We start from the raw sequence: 26,792 nt of genomic DNA on the forward strand, positions 1-26,792 counted from the left end.
GTTCAGGACTTGGGGTTGGGAGGGGTGGGGGAGTTGAGGACTTGGGGTTGGGAGAGGGGTGGGGGAGTTCAGGACTTGGGGTTGGGAGGGGGTGGGGGACTTCAGGAGTTGGGGTTGGGAGGGGGTGGGAGAGTTGAGGACTTGAGGTTGGGAGGGGGTGGGGGACTTCAGGAGTTGGGGTTGGGAGGGGGTGGGGGAGTTGAGGACTTGGGGTTGGGAGGGGGTGGGGGACTTCAGGAGTTGGGGTTGGGAGGGGGTGGGGGACTTCAGGAGTTGGGGTTGGGAGGGGGGTGGGAGAGTTGAGGACTTGAGGTTGGGAGGGTTGGGGGAGTTGAGGACTTGGGGTTGGGAGCGGGGTGGGAGAGTTGAGGACTTGAGGTTGGGAGGGTTGGGGGAGTTGAGGACTTGGGGTTGGTGGTGGGGGAGTTGAATTGGGGTTGGGAGGGGGTGGGAGAGTTGAGGACTTGAGGTTGGGAGGGGTGGGGGAGTTGAGGACTTGGGGTTGGGGGTGGGGGAGTTGAGGAATTCGGGTTGGGAGGGGTGTTGAGGACTTGGGGTTGGGAGGGGGTGGGGGAGTTGAGGACTTGGGGTTGGGAGGGGGTGGGGGAGTTGAGGACTTGGGGTTGGGAGAGGGGTGGGGAGTTCAGGACTTGGGGTTGGGAGGGGGTGGGGGACTTCAGGAGTTGGGGTTGGGAGGGGGTGGGGGACTTCAGGAGTTGGGGTTGGGAGGGGGTGGGAGAGTTGAGGACTTGAGGTTGGGAGGGTTGGGGGAGTTGAGGACTTGGGATTGGGAGAGGGGGTGGGGAGTTGAGGACTTGGTTATATTTTACATTGCGCAAATGTTCCGCAAGTTCCTGCTCGTGTATGTATATATATATATATATATATATATATATATATATATAATTCGAGAAGTGTCTGTCTGTTTATTTTACTTCCATTCCCTCTTAAACCCTGGATGGGATGAGTTGTAAACTCGTGATTGTACACGAGAAGCTTTGAGGCGGTAAAAACAATCCATACTACGGAAGTAGGAATATTATAACTAACAAGAGAACGTTTGAGGAAGAATAAGAAAAATGATCCCAGGATTTCAGGATGGGGGAAAGGGGGGGGGCAGGAAGATCCCAATCTTGTTTTCTCTTTGTGTAAATTTGTATGGTATACATGTGCAGAGCGGTGTATGGTAGGCATGTGCAGAGCGGTGTATGGTAGGCATGTGCAGAGCGGTGTATGGTAGGCATGTGCAGAGCGGTGTATGGTAGGCATGTGCAGAGCGGTGTATGGTAGGCATGTGCAGAGCGGTGTATGGTAGGCATGTGCAGAGCGGTGTATGGTAGGCATGTGCAGAGCGGTGTATGGTAGGCATGTGCAGAGCGGTGTATGGTAGGCATGTGCAGAGCGGTGTATGGTAGGCATGTGCAGAGCGGTGTATGGTAGGCATGTGCAGAGCGGTGTATGGTAGGCATGTGCAGAGCGGTGTATGGTAGGCATGTGCAGAGCGGTGTATGGTATACATGTGCAGAGCGGTGTATGGTAGGCATGTGCAGAGCAGTGTATGGTATAAATGTGCAGAGCGGTGTATGGTATACATGTGCAGAGCGGTGTATGGTAGGCATGTGCAGAGCGGTGTATGGTAGGCATGTGCAGAGCGGTGTATGGTAGGCATGTGCAGAGCGGTGTATGGTAGGCATGTGCAGAGCGGTGTATGGTAGGCATGTGCAGAGCGGTGTATGGTAGGCATGTGCAGAGCGGTGTATTGTAGGCATGTGCAGAGCGGTGTATGGTAGGCATGTGCAGAGCGGTGTATGGTAGGCATGTGCAGAGCGGTGTATAGTAGGCATGTGCAGAGCGGTGTATGGTAGGCATGTGCAGAGCAGTGTATGGTAGAAACTGATTATCGTCACCAAATATTATTAAGTCAGCCAACATATGAACGACCCCCCCCCTCCACGGCTTAATCGGAACAAGAGGATGAAAAATGAAGCAGCTGATGTTATTTGTCTCCAACATTTAATACTCCAGTCTCGTGGTTCAGAGAAGTGGCACACGAGTCGTTCAATCGATACGTGGTTATGTGTTACACATATGACGGTACATAAGTAAATGGGATAAATACGAGGCTCGTGTTTTATATAACTCGGCGTTAATTGTGACGTATTAACTTTTTGAAATCGGCGGTTGATCCAATCGACGAGAAAGCAAAAATATCCGGAAGTGACGTCATATACTCATCGATCAAGAGGCTTCCCACGAGGTCGATTGTAAAATATTCCTCCCAACGAAGACTTTTTAGAAAGAATGCGTCACCGAGGACAAGGCACGGGGCGAAAACGAGTTGCGAAAACCACGACCGCGGCTCCGGCTCCGGCTCCGGGTTCGAGTCGTGTTGTCGATACTTGCTCCGCTGTGCCCGGCACGTCCAACTCCACAGCGACGGACTCATGTCGGTCCGTCCCCGATGCGCCGTCTCAAACGTCCTCGAGCATCCAGGAGTCCACGGAAGATCCCTTCCCGACGATGGAGGTGTCTGGTTCGCACAGCACGCGGCTCCTGGTGTCCTCTGTGGGCGCCGCCTGGCGGAGGGTCTTGTCCCCTTCAGATCTCGAGCTGCGACAGTCCCCGACGGACGGTGACGAGGTGCAGTTCGCGCGGGACTTGGGTGTTTCTGTGAAGGTGTTGCAGGAGCTTCGCTCCGTGTGCAGGTTCGTCCCTCTTCACCCGCTCGGTCGGTCGGTCGGTCGGTACACCTTGGTACTCTGTGAACGGCCGAATACCTCGAACTACAAACTACCGAGAACTATTCACTCTTCACAAGGCGGGTCACGTGATCCGGAAATCTTCCGTGTGGATGATCCGTTATTAAGGTGTTGTGTATTTAGGTATGCACATGTGATGAGTCCAGATCGGATGGTACAGCTGGTCTACCTGTCATGATGATGTCATTGTACCTACTAACCATGGTGCAGATACTCTACCTGTCATGTAGATGATGTCATTGTACCTACTAACCATGGTGCAGATACTCTACCTGTCATGATGATGTCATTGTACCTACTAACCATGGTGCAGATACTCTACCTGTCATGTTGTTGTCATTGTACCTACTAACCATGGTGCAGATACTCTACCTGTCATGTAGATGATGTCATTGAACCTACTAACCATGGTGCAGATACTCTACCTGTCATGTAGATGATGTCATTGTACCTACTAACCATGGTGCAGATACTCTACCTGTCATGTAGATGATGTCATTGTACCTACTAACCATGGTGCAGATACTCTACCTGTCATGTAGATGATGTCATTGAACCTACTAACCATGGTGCAGATACTCTACCTGTCATGATGATGTCATTGTACCTACTAACCATGGTGCAGATACTCTACCTGTCATGTTGTTGTCATTGTACCTACTAACCATGGTGCAGATACTCTACCTGTCATGTTGTTGTCATTGTACCTACTAACCATGGTGCAGATACTCTACCTGTCATGTTGTTGTCATTGTACCTACTAACCATGGTGCAGATACTCTACCTGTCATGTAGATGATGTCATTGTACCTACTAACCATGGTGCAGATACTCTACCTGTCATGATGATGTCATTGTACCTACTAACCATGGTGCAGATACTCTACCTGTCATGTTGATGATGTCATTGTACCTACTAACCATGGTGCAGATACTCTACCTGTCATGTTGATGATGTCATTGTACCTACTAACCAAGAGTTTAGTTTACTAGCGCGGGCCAGTATGTTCCGCTTCGTTCCTTCGCTCTCGTAAACAACGACTGGATTGGGGCATTTTTTTTCAATTAGATCGGACCAACCGTATCATCAATGGCCATAACTTGGGAAATACCTGGGAAACATACTCAGGTCCCCAGCGTCAATTGTGATGCCCCCTCTCTCTCACCCCCACTCTCTCCCTCCCCTCTTCCCCCCTCTCTCCTCCTCCTCCTCCTCCTCTCACCCTCCTCTATCCCCTCTCCTCTCTCGCCCCTCTCTCTGTAAATGTATTCACAAATGTCTACCAAGCACAACAATTAATTCAAACCTTGGGAAAAAAACAGCTTTCAAACACTTGGGAAACAGCTCTTTCCCTTGGGAAAATTCAAACCTTGGGATTAATTAATAATTTGAACAATTAATTCAAACCTTGGGGAAAAAACAGCTTTCCAACCTTGGGAAACAGCTGAAACGGATGAAGAACGATATCAAACCTTGAAAAGGCACATACTCAGGTCCCCAGCATCGATTGTGACGTCATACCAAACGAAGAAGAAGAAGAATTGTGACATCAATCATGAAAAAATAAATAAATAAACATTAATTGTGATGTCATTCGTGATGTCATCGCACCGTGTCCTGTCATTGGTTGACAGACGTTATTGGTCATTATTGGTTGACAGACAATATATAGGTTGTTATTGGTTGACAGACATTGGTCATTGTATCACGTTATTCTTTTTATTACTGCCAATTATTGTGCTATTATTATTATTATTATTAATATGCTGTTATTATTCTGAGATATCTTTGGGAAAAAATGGCATGATAAGGTGGAACGACACTTCAGCTGCGATATGTACACCTTTCCAACACTGAAAAAAGCAATAAAATGGCCGTAACTTGGGAACCGCTTGTCCGATTAATATCAAACCTTGAAAAGGCACATCCGCGGGTCCCCGGCAATATTCCTGGCAAGTTTCAATCAGATCGAAAAGGGCGGTCACACACACACACACACACACACACACACACACACACACACACACACACACACACACACACACACACACACACACACACACACACACACACACACACACACTGCTGGAATTATAGATAGATGTAATATTTTAAGCTTTTTGTAACATGCTCACCCTGTCATTCCACCCAGTGAGGAAGCGTTTCTCTGCCCTGCGGAGGAGAGGGTTACCAGTATTTCCACAATTCCGGAGGACGTTGACCTCCTCACCTTCAGGTATACTTACGTGTGTGTGTGTGTGTGTGTGTGTGTGTGTGTGTGTGTGTGTGTTGGATAATTATTTGTTACCTCCACCACCAAGGTGTTTGGAGGTCATGTTTTCACTCTTGTTTATTTGACTTTGTCTGTGAGTAAGATCTCAAGTTATGGACGGATTCGGACAAAATTTGGTGAATAGGTTGGGTGTGTGACGAGGACAAATTGGTTCGATTCCGGTGAAGATCGGGATCCGGATCTGAGAATTGCTGAATTTTTCAAGTTATGCTTCACCACGAGAGATCAGGCCAAAAACGATTTCTAGCACGATATCTCAAAAATTTATGGATTCGGACTAAACTTGGTGGAAAGGTTGGGTGTGTGCCAACGACAAATTGATTCGATTTTTGGTGAAGATCCGAATCCGGATCAGAGAATTTAAATATAAAAAAATATAGATTTTTTTTTTTCCACCATTGAGAGAGGCTCAAAAAATGATATACTGTCTAGCACGATATAACAAAAAGATGAATTCGGATGAAACTTGGTAGATGAGTTGGGTGTGTATCAAGAACAAGCCGATTAGATTTTGGTTCAGGTCAGTATTCAGATCTGGCATACCAGTTGATACAACACGTAAACGTTTCAGCCTGGCGGCGTGTGTGCGCTCTACCGAGTGCCATTCTAGTCATATTTGGAGTTGATGGTTAAAATTCTTCATCTTCCATTTTCATTGCTATTATTCAGAAACTGTGTGGCTATATTTTATGTACTCTGCCACGATGGACGTTTATTGAACCCGCGACTATTTGTGATCCTACCACCAGAGCAGTAGACTTAACCGTAGTGAAGTGTTGTGCATGTGGTAATGCCTTTGATTAAATGTGTAATGCCACCCAGTTGAGGGTTTTGATCTGCGATTTTAGAAAATCCTAACAATTGTCAGTTTTTATAATCGCATGCTACGACATCAGTCGTAGCCCCCAGTTTTGTTTGGCCGATTTGGTTCTGGCATTTGAGTAGTTCATTGAGCCTTGTGATTTGGGGTGTGGTTCAGTTGTGCCCTCCTTGGAGGCTTAACCTTCCAAACAGCCCATGAACATTATGACACACAAGGACATTAGTAGGTGATGGACAAGTCATCACAATATTGTTACGTTTGAGGGGGGGTATGCATTCAAAGGGTAATTAGGATGTTTAATTAGGTATGCCATGCTGTTCGAGTGTACCAGGATCTCGATGTAATAAGTAGCAATTCAGTGGTGATAAGTTGTCTAGTAAATGTCCATTTCTTCAAGGGGGAAATGATAATTGTCACGTAATTAGATAGGGATACGGGATAGGGTAAGTGTGTCTGCGTAAACCCCTTTTAGTATTCCCTGGAGGCTTGCCGTGACGTCACAGGACAGTGCTGCGGATGGCTCCGCCCCGTGATCATGATTGGCGGAAGGCGACGGCGCAGGGCCAATAAAACGGCTCGATTGGAAGTGACGAGGACGGGAGGATAAAAAGGCTCTGTTCGGGGAAAAGGTGAAGAGGAAGAAGATCGGGACAGAAAAACGGTTCTGGTGGAGGTTGTTGTGCTGGGAGCGTGCTGTGTTGTTGCGCTGATTCGGCCCTGGTTTCATCGTGTCTCGTGGCCTTGCTGAGCCTCGTGCCTCACCTTGGTTGGCTCTGGGGTTCTGCTGGCTCGGAGTACGGGGTCGAATGGCGGGCGGACCTGCCTCCCTCTCCTGCTCGCAACTTGGCACCAGAACTGGTTCCCTGGCGGCTGTGAGCGGACTTGGGCCGACACCAGGAGGTCGACAGCACCACGATGTCTCCTGCCCCTGACGAGCGCAACGCCAGCTCGTCCGACGCCAATCCAGGGACTGTTGCGTCCACACCACGGGCCAGCCTGACCACCAGGACCAGCTACGTGTTTGTGTGTGTGTGTGTGTGTGTGTGTGTACCTGGCGCCTTAGAGGGTTTGAGATTGGTATATCCATTGGAATTGTTTGTGTTTTCCCCACGCCCGAACCCACACCACCATCCCGTCGAATCACCCCGGATCCCTCTTCTTACCGAGTCTTGTTATTTCTGGTTAGAGAAAATAAACGTTATCAACTCGGTGAAAAGCGACTCGTGCCACCTTCCTCGTCCCGTTTGCGGTAGAGCGATTAGAACCGCCATCTTTGGGTTATAAATAAATAAACCGCCTCCATCGTTTCGGCTCATTCTACGTTAGCAGGACTGTTCAAGTCCCGTGGACGTCACAATATCTATTGATTGAACGAGGGATCCCAGCATAATCACCATACTTTGGATAAACTGCTGCGGTAGAATCAAAGCTAGTTCCCAAGTCTTCCTTTTTTATTGTCTAACTGCTGGAGTAGAATGAATTTAATTTTCTTGTCATTGGTTTAATTTACTCGATTATTAATTGCTTTCTCAATTTTTTCCCCCATTAGGTGTTTTGCTTTTTGGTTAGAATGGGATATTATAAACGTGTGTGTGCCGATGGTATTTGCATTATTGCTGCATGTGCTGTGCCCCGCAAGGTTGAGGAAGCAGTACTTGAACAATAATCCTGCTGCTAATTATCAAGGTGGGCGTCTGGAAGCAAAGATTGACAATATGAAGAGGGAGATGGTACGTCTAAAGCGGATTGCTCGGGTGAAGCAGGAATGGCACTTCCATTATGATAACTGCATTTCTGGCTTGCCTATCTTTCTTAACATTATCTCAATCTCGCATGGAATTGATCTTCGAACCTTAAATGTGGATGAGCGGTTATATCTTCTCCAGAATAAAGATTCTGAATTTGGAGTTGCAGGTTAGAACTAGAACGGCACCCGGTAGAGCGCATACCTCCACCTAACTGAACTGAACAGTTTAACAGCTCAGTTTGTATCCCACTGATGGGCCAGATCTGCATCCGAACCTTATCTAAAATATAATCGGCTTGTTCTTGTCACCTTCCCAACTCATCCACCAAGTTTGGTCATAATCCATCCATAACTTTTTGAAATTTCGTGCTATATCTTATTTTGGCCCGATCTCTTACAAGGAATTCTGACAAGGAAATTTTGCACAGGAGGAGGCCATTCGGCTCATCATTCCTGCACCACACCAATACCAGATTTAATAAATATGTCAATGCCCCTTCCCTTTGTGTGCAACCTTTTAGTATAGCTGCTACACTGGTGCTCATCTCACCGACCTCAGAAGGATGACTGGCCGAGTCAAGCCCCTGGTGTTAATTCAGTGGCCAATGGGGCTTGAACTCAGGACCCTAGGATCCCAAGCCACCACCCTAACCGCGAAGCCAACTCCAGGTTCAATCGGACCCACCAGTGAGAATGCTACCAAATTTGGGCTACATTAGGCCAGGGCCCAGATAAGCGACAGTGATCTGATTTTGCTTCATGTTATCAGATACATTTGCAGATAACATTGTGATTAATGATAATATTTTTTTCAGTGATAGTTACTTCGAGTCTTCCTTTATGCTTGTCATTCTACCGTTTTAGGAGCTTCAGTATGTTGGGCAGCTTCCTGAACACCCTCAGGATGCTGTCCGGCAAGGAGAGGTGCTACTTGCTATCAATGTTTACTATCCAATCATCAAACCGAGGGTAAGTCCAACTGCAGACCTTTACACACCTTGCTTGTACAATGGAGTTAACACAGTGCAATATTTGCTTTGTCTGATGTGTTTGTACATTACCTTGGTCTCGGTGACGTTTGTATGTCTTGAGAACAGCAGTTGAAGAGGAGTATTTTCATGTTAATGCTTTGCAGCACATGAGCTGCAATTGTTCTATGCATGGCTGGCCACAGGATTCCAAAACTTCATAATACAGCATATTGTGCCACATCTCCTCATTTAACAACAGAAGTGCTTGCCCATTTCAAGAAAGGATGAGTGTTATTGGCATGAAGTTTGGTCACTGATTGGAGAACCTCCTGTCTGCAGCACAAGGATACAAAGCCACACCAAGTATTCTACGCTCTTGGCTGCCAGCGGCTGACAGAGCTGCGCGATGCGGTGTCATGTATCCGTGACATGCAGCTTTCTGGGGAGTTCAGCAACACACCGAACCTCGCCCCCGACACCACAAACAAGGCATGCCTGCTCGGTGCTAACAAGATAAAAACAAGAAACCCAATCTGCATAGTTTGATGCAAATTGGCACGTATAGCTCTGAAAGTTGCTGTACTACCTGTGAAAACTGGTGTTTTGCACATTTTGATCGTATTGAGAAGTGTTACCCCCCTCTGCTTGTTTGAATTGGTAAAGGATAAATCATTTCCACTGTCTTTCAGTTGCCATTCCTGTTGCTCTCCATAAAGGGTGTAATTCTTGAAAAGTCGTGCGCATTAGTTTTCAAAATCCTTCAGGCTGACGATTCCACACCCATTCGTTGAGCGGACCTTGAGAGACGCATGGTTATCGATGATAACTTTATAAAGCACCGCTTTCAAAGAAATTTTGCAGTTATTTGTATTTGTGGATCGGTGAACTTATTTTGTAATGGAAATACCTCCTGTGGCTCTAGGATTTGTACAAGTCAGCATTTTTCTTCATTGATGGAACATTCTACAATGACATGCGCTACCCGTCATGTCGTGATCTCAGCAAGTATGTTATTTCGTGCTGATTTGCACATTGCTCGCGGCGGGCAGTGCTCTGATTGTTCGACATTTCGTATTTTGATAAGCTTTGGCATGTAATATTTCTGTCAAAACATATTGTCACGGGGTCTCGAAGACCGACGCTTTCTCCAAGGGGAAGAGAGGTTGCCGTGTCTGCCCGTAATTTGTAATTTGCTTGCAGGTTTGCAGAATAAGAAGCATGCACCATTCCAAATCGACCCTCCCGAGTTTGGCCAAGCGATGTCGAAGGACAGTTTGGTTTTAATTAATGGCGCCTTGGTGCATTGATTCCCAAATATTCCAACATACTGGATTTTTTTTGCTAAATTAACTAACGAGCTCAGAGTTCTGCATCCCCATCCCTTCCCAATGGCCACAAAACAAGTTCTCATTAATGCAGGGTTTATTAACAATAAGAAACAGGGTGGGGTTAGAAGAAGAGAACACGACCGCACCCGTGAATCAAATGGTGACAAAATGAATGTTAAAATAAATACCCCAAACCTGCCCTCAGAATCTTGATGGCTTAATTATTTGATTTTATCGTTCATATGGGAAACAGGGACACCGCAGGAGATTGAGACAATTGGAGAGACTTGATGGATCCTGTCTGTGGAGCTGTGGGTCCCTGGAGCTGTGCCAGCCCACAGAGCTACAGATGCTGCAGCACACATCTCTCTCTCTCTCCTCTCTTTCTCTCTCTCTTTCTCTCTCTCTTTCTCTCTCTCTTTCTCTCTCTCTTTCTCTCTCTCTTTTTCTCTCTCTTTCTCTCTCTCTTTCTCTCTCTCTTTCTCTCTCTCTTTCTCTCTCTCTTTTTCTCTCTCTTTCTTTCTCTCTTTCTTTCTCTCTTTCTTTCTCTCTTTCTTTCTCTTTCTTTCTCTTTCTTTCTCTTTCTTTCTCTCTCTTTCTTTCTTTCTCTCTCTTTCTTTCTTTCTCTCTCTCTCTTTCTTTCTCTCTCTCTTTCTTTCTCTCTCTTTCTTTCTCTCTCTTTCTCTCTCTTTCTTTCTTTCTTTCTCTCTCTTTCTTTCTCTCTTTCTTTCTCTCTCTTTCTTTCTCTTTCTGTGGGAGGATCACGCACCTGCGCTAATCGGCGGGAGGGGAGTGGTGGGGGGCTAGTACATTTCTGATCCCGTGTCAGCCTTGCTTCCATTCATGACTGAGTCCTTTATCCAATCGGTGATCATGTCATGACTTTTCTCGCGGTTTTACTGCAAGCAGAGTGGAAAAGGACAAGTAAACCGGTTGTTCACAGCGAAAAACGCAGAGTGTTGGGAGAGGGAAGATAGGACCTTACCAACAGACGTTCGAGTGGGAAACAAGAGCTCGCTGAACACTTAATTCGACACTGCCTCGTTAATTACATCACCTCAATGCTCTAACATGCACAATGAAGTAACTATTATGATTTATTGCCAATTACCTCAGCTATTTCTGTAGTAATATCAACATGCATTGTACACATTCTTCTGCACCTATAGGTTAATTTAGTTGTGCAAGTTGCTGCTTGTAACCATTTGGTTAAAATTGCCAAGTAAAAATTGACAGTTGTGATCCGTGAATTTGATTTGCAATGCTATTATTATTTAACTTGACCGTGTGAGCAGAATTATCATCGAGTGGGCACAAATACGAGACGACACTCTGGCCAAAGCATGCGTAAAGAACATGAATGATGTGACATTTGGAGAGCTGCGGTTGAAGATTGGTTACCCTTACCTCTACTGTCACCAGGGCAACTGTGAACACATCGTCATCTTCAAAGACATCAGGCAGGTTTAACTTTCCACATTTCCTGGACAATGGCAAAAAGAACTGCAGGAATGTTAAGAATGATACACACACAAGGATACCCGCAAGGAAATTGGACGTAGGTGGAGGCCATTTGGCCAATCATGTCTGTGCCACATCAACACCACACCAATTTATCAACACCAGATCAAAACAAGAAAAACTAGAGGGGGAGCACTTGGGAGAGTGCAAAACCTCCGCCACCAATACTGCTGGACCACTCAAGTGAACCTTATATCTTATTCATTAAATATGATGTCAACAGTGCTGACAGAGTTATAGTTCTTTTCTCCAACATTTTTTTTGGGGGGGGGGGGTTGGAAATCACTTAAAACATGTAAAAATGCAAAAAAAAAAAATCAATTTTGTTGAAAAAAAGTTGCAAATTTTTATTTCTCTAACAATTTCTTTTTTGGGGGGGGGTTGGAAATCACTTAAAACATGTAGAAATGCAAAAAAAAATCTTTAAATTTTTTTTGGGGGGGGGGGTTTGGAAATCACTTAAAATATGTAGAAATGCAAAAAAAAAAATCTTTAAATTTTTTTTTTGGGGGGGGGGGGTTTGGAAATCACTTAAAATATGTAGAAATGCAAAAAAAAAAGATTTTTTTTCTCAATTTTTTTTGGGGGGGGGGACCAAGTCCAAAATTTAATGGCATGATCCTTGGACCATACCTAACCCCCCCCACCAAGTTTCGTCAAGATCCATCGGAGTTTTTCCGTAATACTGTTCACAAACAAACGGGTGAAAACAGTAACCTCCGATCTTCGATGGCGGAGGTTAATGATAGCTGAAGAGATGTTGTCATGGAGCGGAGAGTAAGGGTTGTAAGGTTATCCATGGTTTTTCTCAATGGAATGAAAGGGGCTGGGAGGTAATGATTTGTCTCTAAAGTAACAGCTACTCTTTCATAGAATGTGGCTGCAAAAGATAACAGAAGAAAAATTGAGTTTAGAGGCTAGAAAGTTATCATTTAATGAGGAAGGGGCAACCTGGATTCCATCCCCATTGATGGATTGAGGCAACACACACACATTTGTTTTAATATGCAAGATGTCTTCATAAATAAGAGACAAAGAAAGGACCAGGGTGGAGCAAGCTACAAGACAGGGCTCCATTACGTAAACGATGGAACTATCTCTTCGTAATTACATGTTTACATTGAGAGTAAAGCATTGAAAATTACGTTCCAAGATGAGATAAGACCTTGATAGTGCTACCGACACTAGATGAATGGAGCAGCAGGACATAAATGAGACAAACAAGTCCCTGAGCAGTTTCGTTTTGATTGACCATCAGGGTAGTATTGATGCAATTATATCTCCCATCCATCCATCCATTGGGACCACACTCTGTGCAGAGCATTGGTGCTGCCTAAGCAGTCTCCTCGGCTATTGGGCACAATCCTGGGTGGGTCGCCACTCCGACACAGTATACCAGCAAGCTGGTACTTATTTTGATGACCTCAGAAGGATGACAGGCAGAGTCAACCCCACCTGGTATTAATTCAACAGCCAAGTGGGATTTGAACTCAGAATCTGAGGATCCCAAGCCCATCATCCTAACCATTAAGCCAACACCATGCATATTAGATCTCCCCTGATTCATGAATTACTCGGCATGCCAATCTTGCTTCGCTGATGGGTTTAATCAAAAGACAGCATGTTGTACTTCATAAACATTGCATGTCTATCTGTGAGTCTCGGTGACTATATAAAATGAAGTGAAATATATGAAAAAGGATCTTTCATAATTTGTTGTTTGTGTTTTCCTTCTGTGTACTTTTATTTCCTCCTTACCAAAGGTGGAAGGAGGTTTTATGTTTACCCCTGTTTGTCTGTTTGTTTGTTTGTTTGTGTGCAAGATATTTCAAAAAGTTTTGTGCAGATTCGGATGCAATTTGATGGGCAGGTTGGGTGTGTGATAAGGTAGAACTGATTAGATTTTGGTGAAGATCCGGTTCTGGCTACGAGAATTTTAAAAGTGATTTTTCATCATTGAGAGATAGGGCCAAACATGGTATATATAGCACCCAGCACGATATCTCAAAAAGTTGTGGACGGATTTGGACGAAACCTGGTGGACACTGGGTGTGTGACGAGGGTGAATTGATTCAATTTTGGTGAAGATCTGGATGTGATGATTGTTTAATTTTTGAAGTGATTCTTCACCATTGAAAGATAGGTCCAAAAATGATATGTAGCATGATATTTCAAAAATGTATTGGGCCCGATATGTTCTCGTGGATCAGGCATTGCTTGGCGGAGGTATGTGCTCTACCGAGTGCCTTTCTAGTTCTTGGTTGTTTCATGACTGTCTCACTGTGCTGGGCAGACTGGTGAACTCTAGTGACTGTCAAGATCGCTCTCTCTACCCACTACTAATGAACAAACACTTCTTCAAGTGCCACAAATGCTACATGTGCAAAATGTACACTGCAAGGTGGGTGTGCAGTCCATTCTTTGCCATAATTATTTGGACAGTGTAATGTGACACACCACTTGAATTTGTCTGTTGTTCCCATCTGAGCACACAGATCATTTGCTTGGGTCCTAAATTTAAACTTGTGCACCGTATTTTTAGGCGTACAAGTTGATACGTTTTTCCCAAAAGTTAGTCCCTCGACTTGTACTCAGAATCTACTTATCTATGGTTTAAGTCATTGAATTGCATCAATAAAATAAAAAAAAATTCAATGTGTGATATTTTCTGAAATAAATTGTGTAATTGTTAATTTAATAAATTAATGTGTTAATTTAAAACACATGACAGCAAGTTTCACGTAAGGCCATGGATGCATTCCTAGAAAGTGTGACGTTAAACAGATGAGATATTCCCATGCAGCACTAATGTTAGAATGGGGGGATGTGTTCCCAGGGCACAATTTTGGTCACCTTAACATAACTTCAACCTCACTTCACGACATATTGGAGAAAAATATTTAACAAATCAATAAAGAACACACATGGACGATTAAATGAACAGTTATAGGGGTACTCGTCAAAGTAGGGCTGATATTGCTTGTTGGGACAGGAGAGGTGTGGGTGTGGAGTGGAAAGGTTAATATGAGGAGGGAGAGGCAGGCTTTCGTGTCTTGGACGGACTGCTCAAATTATAATTTGTGGGCAGGTAAGGCAAAGGGGAGGTAAGCCCGGAGCGATACGGCACTCTTCTCGCCCAGATCGGGCTTCCTGGTGAATCCAGAGTCGAGAAATATCCGATCAAGCTCTTAAGCGGGCAGCGCAGCGAATCGGGAACTGAGGAGGAGTCACCGAGGTGCTGTGAAATGGTGTGATCAGAGCACTGGGAAAATACGAATATTTGTACAAATATGAATCTTGTGTTGAGAAAACCAAGAAGGCTAATCGTGGCTGCAAAGCTCAGTGGACAAACATTGGGTGCTTGTATTACAATGTCAGGTGTTCATTTGTTGTTTTGTTTTTTAAAGTTGTGAACTGTGACAAAATATAGCGTGCTATGAGCCAGTGCCGATAATGATTCTGTTGCGAGTTTTAAATACTGTATCTCTGTATGATAACAAACATGTTGAAAAAGTCGTTACATTCATAATTTATCCATAAGGTCATCCCACAAAGTAATTCAAATAATATGCACAAAACAGCTCATTAATATTCATGACCCTGGAATACTTGCATTGAGTGTCTGGGAAGAATTAACACCACCATTATTGTGACAGTTTTGCTAGCTACTGAAGTTGATTTTGCTTTGTCTTGTACTCCAAATCAACTTATTAGTCTGCCTGCCAAGGGCAAATCAACTTATTAGTCTGCCTGCCAGTCCTAAAAATAAAAAAAAGACCTAAAAAGTTTTGATGGCATGTTTTTGTTACTGGCCGACATCCATGCTTAAAATGTTCCTTGGAGTGTGACGATCATCACCTGGGGGGATGCCACACTGGATTTTTTTTTCTTTTAAGGTCATTTAGGAGTCAAAGGTCATTGGGTATATTTGCAAGTAATTCACTTTCTGCACTCAAAGAAGCCTATATGAGATCTGTAATGAAATCTTATTTTCAGATATGTTTTCATTCGAAAACGCTTTCAGAAATAGGATGTCATAATTTCTGAACGACAACAGTCGGACGAATGCCCGATCATTTCATTATCATCATCATAAATATTGCCAATCCTTTTGTATTATCAATTAATTATGTGTGCAGATTAGATAAAATGTTGGCAGATACTTAAATGATACCACTACTAATCAAATCGGCACAAGATGGAAATTAGAATTTCAAAAAAATTGCTTAATTTTGGCTGATAATTGCTTTTCCCGAGACAAAAATCAAAGTACTGAAGGTTCTGAATGTAATCAAAATTTCTTAAAGTTTTGAAGAAAACCATGATGAATATTAACAGCAATTCTTATTTGTTGTTTCAGGAGATGCTTGAAGCATTGTTTTGAAAAAATGGAGGTCAATCCAGTTGCAGTCCTAAAAATATAATCCGACCATTTGTCAACGTCTTTTGGACTTTGTATCCTTTGGCAAGTTTCTAAGAAAGAAACACTGTGGCTTCCTTCCAAGGAGGGTAAACTGAGAGTTAGTCGGGGTGTACTGGAAAGGAGAAAATTAAGAGATCTTGCAAATTTCTCGCTTTTAGACAGATTGGATGTTGTACCTGGTTCTGAGTGGAACAGCGACTGAATACAATGGCACAAAACATGCCACGGTTCTTTCACATCCTCTATGCATATTGAAAAGCTCGAGGAAAAAAAACTCGATAAGTCTTCTACAAACACAGAGGAAGATGACAGCCAGCCAATTGCTTCGTGCGGACTGTCTTCAACACCTGTTGACTGGGAAAAATGCATATTTTGACAATCAGATGAACGACAAAAGGTGCATGGTGTTGAGACGTTCAAGAAATCAGAAACAATATTGACATATATGCAAAGTCACATCAAGTTATGAGACTGAGATTCTCTGGCATCAATGATCTCATAGCTGCAGAAGGAAAGTATAATCTAAATTTCCAATCATCAATTTGGTTTCAGACCAGGTCACTCTACCCTGGATATGCTGCTTCTGCTCTCTCATCAATGGATGGAGGTCCTCAATGCCAGACAGGAAATCCGAGCCGTATCCCTGGACATATCACGTGCTTTTGACACAGTCTGGCACCCTGCCCTACTCACCAAACTCTCTTCCCATGGTATTCAAGGCCATCTCCACTCATGGCTCGCAGACTTCCTCTCCTGTCGCAGTCAACGTGTGGCCCTAAATGGAGTTCTTTCATCCCCTCTTCCTGTGCAGGCTGGAGTTCCTCAAGGTAGCGTTCTGGGCCCTGTTCTTTTCTGGTTTTCATCAATGATCTCTCGGACTCTCTGGAAAATCCTCTATTTCTCTTTGCCGACGACTCCACCCTCTGCCGTACCATCTGTCATCCCTCAGACCGGCAAGCAGCAGCTTCTTCGCTCACTGCAGATCTGGATAAAATCACAAACTGGTCCAACACGTGGAACATGTCTTTCAATCCAGACAAATCTCACACTCTCACTATGTCTCTTCGAAAGGACCGTTTACAAAACCCCCCCATCCACTTTCTCAACAATCCTCTGGAAGAAGTCTTTTCTTTCAAGCTTCTAGGTCTCACTATCTGCCATGACCTTTCCTGGGAAAGTCACATTTCCAACCTCGCCTCAAAAGCCAGTCGCCGACTGGGAATCCTCCGTCGTGCTAAGTCCTTCCTCGGCCCTCTTGAGCTCCTGACCACTTACAAAGCTTTTGTCCGTAGCCTGATGGAGTACTGCTCTCCCCTCTGGGCTGGTGCTCCTCCCTCCCACCTTTCTCGACTTCACGCTGTCGAAACAAGGGCATTTAAGATCATCGGCATCTCCTGCAATGAAGCTGAGTCTTTGGGCCTCTCACTCAATCACCGCAGGTTGGTCGGTGGTCTTTCTGTCTTCTACCGACTCCTCTCCAGCCTTGCCCCCCCTGCTCTCTCTGCGATTTGTCCCCACCACATTTCCACAGGGCGCTCAAGGTCCGCCAACAACCCCCTTCTGGTAAAACTACCAAAATCACGAATCACTGCTCATCTTCACTCTTTCATTCCTCTTTTTTCCCGCCTTTGGAATAAACTTCCTCACTCTATTCTTTCCCATTCTTCCCTCCAGGCTTTCAAAACAGCTGTTCACCACCACCTCTTATCATCCCCCATCCAAATCCTCGATCTTTTCTACCCCCGATAATCCACCCAAGCCCACTTCCTTCATTTCTCCTGCTTTCCTTCCTGAAAGTCCCTGAAATGTCCATCTTCTCTTCGCCATGTTCCCCGTCCCATCCCCATCCCTCTCCCTTCCACAGTTCACCTAATGTGTCTGTTCCCCACTGTTTTGTCCCTTCCACTCCCGCCCCTCTTGTCTCATGCCTCCTTGCTGTGAGTTGTGTGTTAGCTCTCGTACGAGCCTCGACCAAGGTATACAAAGAAAAAAAAAAGTGCCTTATCAAATTTGAATGGAGGTCAGAAAAGCAGTCCAAATCCCAAGCATGTTGTGTTGTGCACAAGCCTTGAAGCTGGGCTAGTGGGCTTGCATGTAGCCAGCCATGTGTACGACATGAAGGGCGTATGGGTGCGATACATCAAGATTATTGAAGAAAATAATAGGACAGAGGTGTACCCCCCCCCCCCCCAAGTATCGTACCAGGACATGATCTTTTCATGATGACATTTGGAAGTGCCTGGGCCACAAGGTAAGTTTTGTTCGTCCTCTCGACCCCGAAGTAGTTTGATTGATGTATCCTGGAGATCCAAAAACCATCCCAAATTATTTTGTATTTTTTTTTTAACTCTTGATATCAAGTAAAATTGGTGAAATTGAGTCATTTGAAAAACAAAAATTTAAGTAATCAAGTTTTTAGTGAAATACTTGCAGTTGACCTGTGACCTTTGACCCAAATTTATTTTAAAATAAAATACCTTTTATGGACATCTACCTATGTAGTCAAGTTGCCAAAATGTTAACCCTGCAATGTTAACTACTGAACTTTTTTTCACGGAAATGTGTTCTATATAGTGAGGAGAGCCAAATTAGCTTGGTTGCGACTTGTGCGACATTGAGCATTTTTCAGAATTCAAGATGGCGGCCGCCGCCATTTTGGATGTTGGCCAATTTTCAACTTTTGATCTCGATGACCTAGAGGGTCGTGTAATACCTCTTTTGAGGACAGGGAGTCCATTTTTGGATACAGGGTCAAAGTCAAGGTTGAAATGAAGGTCAAAGGTCAAACTCAGAAACTTTAATGTATTGTCATTGTTCATAAGACATGAAAGCGGAACCAGAGACCTCTGACGCACAGTACCATGACCTCTATAGAGACATTGAGCAAAGTATTACCAGCCATCAGCGGTCACAATCGTCCACTGCTCTTCATCATCATCATATACACGTAGCTCCCCTTCATCATCTTCGATATTCATCTGCTTGCTGGTGAAACGACTACAGCAGGCGACTCCTCCCTCGCACTTGCAGTAGTCCGTGCATTAAAGGCCTGTGCTGTTGCAACTGCAGCATGCGCCGCTGCATGCCTTTCCCTCTGCGGTGCAGCTGCAGCTCACTACATCCAGGAGCGCTTGGGGAGCAACTGGCGCTGTTGATACGGCCGGTGTGATGGTTGTGTCTTCGATGCTCCAACCGAAATTGGCAATATCTCGAGCTTCTTCGGATGGGTCACATTGGTCCGCTGCCTTCCACAGTAGCATTTAAGGTGAGCTCAGAGCACGTGCAGTTGCATGTTGACATCGGTCGGCGGTAGTTTCTTCAGTGGTGGAGTCTTACGGCAGCGGTAGAAGCGAGCACGCGCGTCATTCATTGTCGTACAGCTCTTCTGTCCGTAGAGGGGTAAGAAGAAGCTGTCTGCTGTCGCCTTGAGCTGAGCGTGGGTTGCGCCAGGCTGTCCGAGCACTTGATCGAGGCCTGGTATGTCTATCTCCAGGAGCTTGGGTGCCGACTGCTTTCCTTTCCCGAAGGGGTACGACACCGTATCGCAGCCTGACAGCGCATGGACACCGATAAGCTGGCTGCACTTTCTGGGGCCTAATCGCTCGATGGTTTCGTTGATGTCCAGGACATCGCCATTCCACTTTTCCATTTGAATCTTGGCGATGACCTGCATCCTCGATGTCCAGTACACCAGGAGGATGAAGACGTCGGTGTCGTCACTGAGGATGCAGATGGTCTGGGTGCCGTCCGCCGCCACCTTTAGCATGTAGCTGCAGAGGGTGATGTCTGCCTCAGCATGGGTGACGACACAGTCCAGCTTGCTGACGAGCTGGATGTTGTGTGGAAGGGGGTAACCGCATAGGATGTTGTTGAGCAGACTCTTGTTCATGGCATTGTGAAGAATAGCTTCACGGCATGGAAGGGGGGGGGGGTGTTTGGGGTCAGCCGGACTTCCCTGGCTCTTCCTCTTCTTGTCCGCTCGTGGTCCTTTGCGCTAGGAGCTTCTTGGTCTTACCTGTCGAACAGGATGATTTTCTTGGAGCCAGGAGGGTAGTGGACCAGTTGAGCGCCGAAGCTTGCAGCCAGGTTTTCTGCAGTCCCGGTGACTGGCCAGACGACATGGTAAAGCAGCTGGCTGGCGTCAACCAGCACCACGTCTGGAGCAGGTGGAGTCGTGACAGAGACACCAAGAAACTTAACGAGCACAGCCTTGACCCCCTTCCTCAAGCAGCCGTACTTGTCGATCAGGGCTGGAGGGACTGTACTCAGTTTGAACTGAAAGACGTCGGCTACCTCTATGCTGCTCTGCTGCCCCACAACCAACAGCTGACTGAACAGCGTCTCGACGTCGTACATGGCCTTCCCCTTGACAGTGACTGCCTTCTTGAGTGCCTCCATTGATTTGACCTTCTTTGTGGTTGTGTGGAAGTCACTGCTTAGCGAAGCGGAGAACTGCTTGCTCTGCTCACTGCTGATGGCCACTGCATCCTGAACGTTCACTGTGTCGGGCACCACTTGGCCGTTGCAGATGTGAGAGACACCTGGATGCTGCTCGTTGAGGGGGTGAGTGTATTTCTCCAGCTCCGCCGCGATCTTCCTCCGATCCGCCTCGTCCAGTCTCCTCCTTCCCTCTCCTTCCTCCTTGTGCTTGTTCTTCTCTTCGCCGTCCGTGCCACCATGTGGCTTCTCCTCTTCCCCAGCATCACTCTACATATCTTCCATGGTGATGTCGAGATGGGCGCACACACTGAAACTGTTGACCCACACAGCCACTTGCTCGTCGAAATGCCCTTCATACCTCCAGCACCCTTCCCTCGCTTGATATACATCTGCTCGCCGAACTCATCTGCTGGCACTGCGATCCCGCCATCCGAGTGCCGACAGATGTGCGCACCTGCCAGTAGGTCCTCCTTGGCACGCTGGGGAAGGTGCTCCATCTGTCGCACATACCAGCTCAGGTAGCGGGCATAATTGTGGTGACGTGCTGCAAAGAAATATGGCAGCATCACCTTGAGACAGTTCTGCTGGAGGAGGAAGTCACTGTTCTGCTTTCCACGCAGGAACATGAGCGCCAGCAGTGTAGGCTTGATGAGGCAGTCCACCCATAGCCTCCCGGTCGGGTGTTCTCTGGCTGTCTCCAGGTAGTCGCTCAGCTCCTGGTATATCTTGGCGCCGTTCATGTAGAAACTCTGCAGCAACACTGCAACGATGAGACTATGTCCGTAGAGCGTTTGTCCAGGCCTTCCCGTTGACGATGCTGGTGATGCCACCAAACGCTGCGCACATGAGAACGTCCATGCCAGATGCCTTCATCAGTGTCCCTATACAGCCCAGGAAACTCGTGAGAGTGTGCATCATGCCCGGGTGAAGTATGAGGCTGGTCCAGCGCTGAGGGTCATTCCATTGGATTAGGCATGCTGTCTGATACAGTTGGAGGTCGACTGAGGGGTGGGTGTACTGCATCCCGAAAGTATTGAGAGTCCTTTTGAGATGCACAAGCGTAGTCAGAACGGTGTCGGGGTGAGCAGGTGGCGAGTCGATCATCGGTCCGAACACCACCAGTGTCTTGGGCTTCTGGGCAGAGCCCGCCACCAGTCGGTCTTGCTGAGCATTGAAGCCTGCCCACTCAACCGGATTGTCGTTCTCGTGGACTTGCGACAGCCACGCCGTGTCTCGCAGCGGACTGAAGCTGCGACTCCTCAGCGGACAGAGCTTTCGTCGGAAGCAGAGGTGGGTTCAGCTTGGAAGGCCCGTGTAGTGCACCAGCTGTATAGCCTGGTGGGTGAGTCGCAGAAAGGACGCCTCGTGTTTCTTGAGTCGAGGGATCTTGAGCTGCATCACGCCATTGTTTCCTGTCTCGATGATGCTGGGTGAACTCCATGACCATGGCGTGGGTGGCCTTCGTCCCATTGGGGCTCGCGATGTACAAGTCGTAGTTGTCAGCACAGCTGAAGATAGGGCCGATCTCCGTGCTCAAGCTGAGTTTCTTGTGGTAATCTGGCTGCTTGTCCGACACGAACTTGGCCACTGATTTGTGGAAGCGCAGCACTTCGTCGTAGGTGCTTGTGATGCCGTGCTCGTTGAGAGTATTGATGAGCTCTGAACTGCCATGCTTGTGGTGTAGTTTCACAGCCAGCCCGAGCATGGTCTGGTTTCTGCCGGCACCGCCAATGTGCTGCTGAATGCACTGAGCCAAGGTCAGTGACGTCTTGGTGATGGTGGCCCCTGATACGAGGCTAGAGACTAGTTTAAGAAAAGTCACATTGGTGCTCTTGATGACCTTGTGACGAGCATAGGCACTGAGGTTGTAGTCCCCAGGCCTAGGTGTTGCCATGACCTCGCTCCGGATCTTCCTCACCAGCTTCTCCAGCTCGTTGTCGTCGCCCTTGCTCTTGCTTATCTTGACAATTTTGATAAACTTTCCGAGGCTGGCTTTAAATCCAACTACGCTGTTGCAGCCTTCAATGTGGAGCACGAGCAGCTCGTCGCTGAAGTGGGCTGTGGCGCAGGACACTAACTGTCTTCTTGACACAGTGCCCAAGGCAGCGAGATGCATGGAGTACAGCTCCGATGTCGTCCACATCTCTGTCGCATTCTCAGTCATCTCGAGACGAGGGACCTCAGCGCCTCCTCCACAGGTGCCATGATGGGTCACGAGAACAACACGGAAACAATTGTAACGGTGGACATGGTACTATGTGTCAGCAGCAGGCAGATCAATGACCCCACTGAGTCTAGCCGTTACCTCGTTAGCCCACTGGTCCTGTCTCTCATCACAGAGGTTTTCCAACTGTTGCTTGAACGTGATAGCACTACCCCTATCTACAGTTTTACACTGTCTGACCTCCACCCACCTGTGTGGGTTCTTTCTGTCTTTCGGCTCACACTCATTCTCACACAACAGACAGTCTCGCTTGAACCCTGTCACTGCATTGGGACTTCAACAGCCTTTTGGAAACACCAATGTGAGCCCATGTAGATTTTCTTTTTCTCTTTTCTTTGTTTCTACTCGTCGATGTATAGCTACAGTAACATGATTTGTGAGCAAGAATATCACTTTCTGACAGAGTTGTGTACAGTTCATCACGTTTCCCATTTGCTTGTAGCGGCGATCTTCTGCACGGCCACAGTCTTGAATGTCTGTAACGTTCCCTGGGCGTTACACGGACTGAAGAGGCACGTCCGCTCTCCAGCAGGCATGATGACTGCGACGGCCTGGGGTACCGCAGGACTGATGCTGGGATGCTGATCATGCCGACTCATTGCAGTATGAAATGAGGAAAAAAGTTGTAAACCATGGCGCACAATTGATTATTATGAACATATACCAGATTATAAAGTACAGCAGAATGGTATGCAGAAAATCAACAATCACAGAATGGTATGCAGCTAATAAACCACTAAAATAAATCGCTAAACCACAAGAAGATCAAGAACGATTCGGTCAATAGAGGTGATTTTCCTGATTTATGGTCAAATTTGACCTCTGATTTGACCTTGACTTTGACCCCATATCCAAAAAAATAACTCTGGAAATGTACTCCCCACCATCGAAAACCCCTAAAAAGAGATATTACACGACCCTCTAGGTCATCGAGATCAAAAGTTGAAAATTGGCCAACATCCAAGATGGCGGTGGCCGCCATCTTGAATTCTGAGAAATGCTCAACGTCGCAAAAGTAGCAACCAAGCTAAGTTGGCTCTCCTATATAGAACACATTTCCGTGAAAAAAGTTCGCAGTAGTTAACATTGCAGGGTCTCATAAAGGATAGATAGGGCCAGCAACTTGACTAATGATGTAGGACAGTTTTACACCTATTTATGGTGTGAAGTCTGCACTAATATGGTACTACTTCTAAAATAAGCCCCCTGGATGAACTTTGACCTCTGACCTTGAATGCAAAAGTCTACTGTGGCATCCCCCCCAGGTGATTGTCATACCCCAAGGGACATTTTAAGTGTGGATGCTGGCCATGAACAAAAAATGCCATTAAAAGGTTTTTTTTGGCCCTGGCAGACAGACTAATCTCTGAATGAAGGAAAGAAAAAAGGGTAAATTAGCCAATTCAACTTGTACTCCACATCAACTTGTAGGCTGAGAAATACAGTACAATGCCTTGTTGATTAAATATTGAGGTGCTTGTAACGCAGGTAAAAACTAGAGGGGAGCACTCGGTGGAGTGCAAAACCTCCGCCGCCAATACTGCTAGGTCACTCAAGTGAACCTAATATCCTATTCATTCAATTTGACGTCAACAGTGCTCACAGAGTTATAGTTTGCAACTTTCCTTTTTACTTTTACATGCTCAATTAATTCGTCATTACTAGATTCCTTGAGACAGAAATTGATTTTACGTGGGTATATCCACCTGAAGTTCCAAAATCAGCCACAATTATAATTTTGGCATGTTTTTTTTTTGTTGGAAATCACTTATAACATGTAGAAATGCAAAAAAAAAATTCGAAATTTTGTTGAAAAAAAAGTTGCAAAATTTTTTTTTCTCAATTTTCTTTTGGGGGTGGGGGGAGGGGGGGTTGGAAATCACCTAAAACATGTAGAAATGCAAAAAAACAAATCAAATATTTTTTCAAAATGGCCACCATAGCGGCCATATTGGAATTTGGACCAAGTCCAAAATCTAATGGCATGATCCTTCGACCATACCCAATCCCCACACCAAGTTTCGTCGAAATCCGTCGGAGTTTTTCCGTAATACTGTTCACAAACAAACAAACAAACAGACGGGTGAAAACAGTAACCTCCGTCCATCTTCGATGGCGGAGGTAAACAAAATGCAATTGTATTCTCCAATTTGCTTATCCATCCATCCATCCATCCATCCATTGGGACCTTACTCTGTGTAGAGCGCTGTTGCTGCCTAAGCAGTCTCCTGGGCTATTGGGTACAATCCTGGACGGGTTGCCACTCCGACACAGTATACCAGCATGCTGGCACTCATTTTGCCGACCTCAGAAGGATGACAGGCAGAGTCAACCCCATCTGGTATTAATTCAACAGCCGAGCTGGATTTGAACTCAGGATCCTTGGATCCCAAGCCCACCACCCAAACCATTAAGCCAACACCAGGCATATATTTGCTTATCCCGTATGTAATATGTGGATTAGGTCCTCTGTGAAGCTTTGATCACCGATTTAAAACAGCAAATGGTCACTTGTGCTACTCGTGCATGGACAGGTGGGTGACCAATGAAGATGAGCTTGCACCTGTGGACCCTTGCTTCTTCTGTGACATGTGTTTTCGTATGCTGCACTACGACTCTGAGGGCAAAAAGCTCGCCGAGTTCTTCGCTTTCCCCTTTGTAGACCCAGGTGTCTTCAGCTGAGTAAGGATTTTGCTGAAGTGCTCTTTGCATTTTGTATGCTTATTTATCCATCTGTTGATCCTCTAATAATCGGATTGAAATTGAACTCTTACACCATAAAAGTTATTCTCGAGGTTGTGACGTTTGAATTTGAACTTTGTCGGGAATAATTTGCCATGAATATCCATTTTCATTGAGAAATACAACATCGTAGTTTATCTATATAAAGCTAAGTTGCTGAACAGTTTAAACTGGGACAAGGAAGAAAATTCTACTCATGGTTGGTAAGAACAAAAACGAACCATACTTCGAGTAATGTTCTTTTTATACTGTGATGCTTGGTGGAAACATGCACTCATCTCTTGGCGATTCAATTCTTGGTTGATTCTAGGGAGAATGGGATATGACTGGCAACTGCATATTTGAGGCAATTAAGCCAATTGTCTTATGTACTTGTACTTGCTGGAGGATGTTACCACTTCCCCATGTCTTTAGTGGTAATTGCCCTCCGGGTTGGGACCGTCGTCAAATTGTGAATTTGTTTGACAGACTGATTTAATTCAGAAGTTGACCCCCGACAGGTGCATGGGATGGTAGCTGTTGGGAATTACAGGAGACTTGATCTCAAGAATGTGGAGATGCATTTTTACCAGGATTATTTATTTTTTAGTTTTTCTTGCATTCCTTTGTGTAATGATCTATGTATGTACTTGCAGGTACATAACATTTGTGTTGATGTCCCAAATTGAGATTTCCAATTGTGTTGCAAAAAGTGGCATGCATGGTAATAAAATCAAATCTGTAAATTGTGGTTTTTAACTTGATTTATGGTAATCGTTTGGAGGATGAAAGAAACGACAAGTTGAGACTTTGAAGCCTGATTGCATGCTGTGTTGAACTCTGACCATTATATATACTAGTATGGGCCCGTAGGGGCGGGCCCATAGGTGCGTAAACGATGACTGGATTGGGGCATTATTTCAATTATATCGGACCAACCGTATCATCAATGGCCATAACTTGGGAAACACCTGGGAAACACTCAGGTCCCCAGCGTCAATTGTGACGTCATATCAAATGAAGAAGAACTGTGACGCCCCCTCTCTCTCGCCCCCCTCGCTCCCCCCTAGTCTCGCCCCTCCTCTCTCGCTCTCCTCTCTCCCCTACTCTCACCCCCCTCTCTCGCCCCTCCTCTCTCCCCTCTCTTGAATTGTGATGCCCCCTCTCTCTCACCCCCCTCTCACCCCTCCTCTCTCCCTCCCCTCTCTCGCCCCTCTCTTGCCCCCCACTCTCTCCCCCTCTCTCACCCCTAGTCTCACCCCTCCTCTCTTCCCCCTCTCTCCCCCCTCTCACCCCCTCTCTCTCACCCCTCCTCTCTCTCCCCCCTCCTCTCTCGCCCCCATTCCCACCCCCTTCCGTCCCCTCTCTCGCTCTCTCTCTCGTCCCCCCTCTCTCGTCCCCTCTCTTGCCCCCCTCTCTCCCTTCCTCTCTCCCCTCCTCTCTCGCCCCCACTTTCATCCCCCCTCTCCCGTCCCCCCTCTCTCCCCTACTCACCCCCTCCTCTCTCCCCTACTCACCCCCTCCTCTCTCCCCTACTCACC

General features: G+C 46.1%; 1 protein-coding gene across 5 annotated transcripts in view; it reads left to right on the plus strand.

Moving 5' to 3' along the window:
• Positions 1-1,979: 1,979 nt before the first annotated feature.
• The window catches only part of SNAPC3 (small nuclear RNA activating complex polypeptide 3), a 42,823-nt gene continuing 18,010 nt past the window's right edge, over positions 1,980-26,792 (plus strand). For 2 of the 5 annotated variants that reach the window (XM_085845825.1, XM_085845824.1), the window contains exons 1-9: positions 1,984-2,705; positions 4,913-4,996; positions 7,516-7,606; positions 8,488-8,592; positions 8,934-9,083; positions 9,517-9,599; positions 11,218-11,382; positions 13,737-13,844; positions 25,065-25,212. In XM_085845825.1, coding sequence (XP_085701951.1) covers positions 2,302-2,705; positions 4,913-4,996; positions 7,516-7,606; positions 8,488-8,592; positions 8,934-9,083; positions 9,517-9,599; positions 11,218-11,382; positions 13,737-13,844; positions 25,065-25,212 — 1,338 coding nt within the window. In that variant the 5' untranslated portion in view covers positions 1,984-2,301. Of the gene's footprint in view, positions 2,706-4,912; positions 4,997-7,515; positions 7,607-8,487; positions 8,593-8,933; positions 9,084-9,516; positions 9,600-11,217; positions 11,383-13,736; positions 13,845-15,803; positions 25,998-26,792 lie in introns of those variants that run through there. The other 3 variants (XM_085845826.1, XM_085845823.1, XM_085845827.1) reach the window with 3 other exon arrangements.

This window comes from Eptatretus burgeri, chromosome 11 (assembly GCF_056783735.1).
Source record: "Eptatretus burgeri isolate ZD-2024b chromosome 11, Ebu_testis_v1, whole genome shotgun sequence".
Taxonomy (NCBI): domain Eukaryota; kingdom Metazoa; phylum Chordata; class Myxini; order Myxiniformes; family Myxinidae; genus Eptatretus; species Eptatretus burgeri.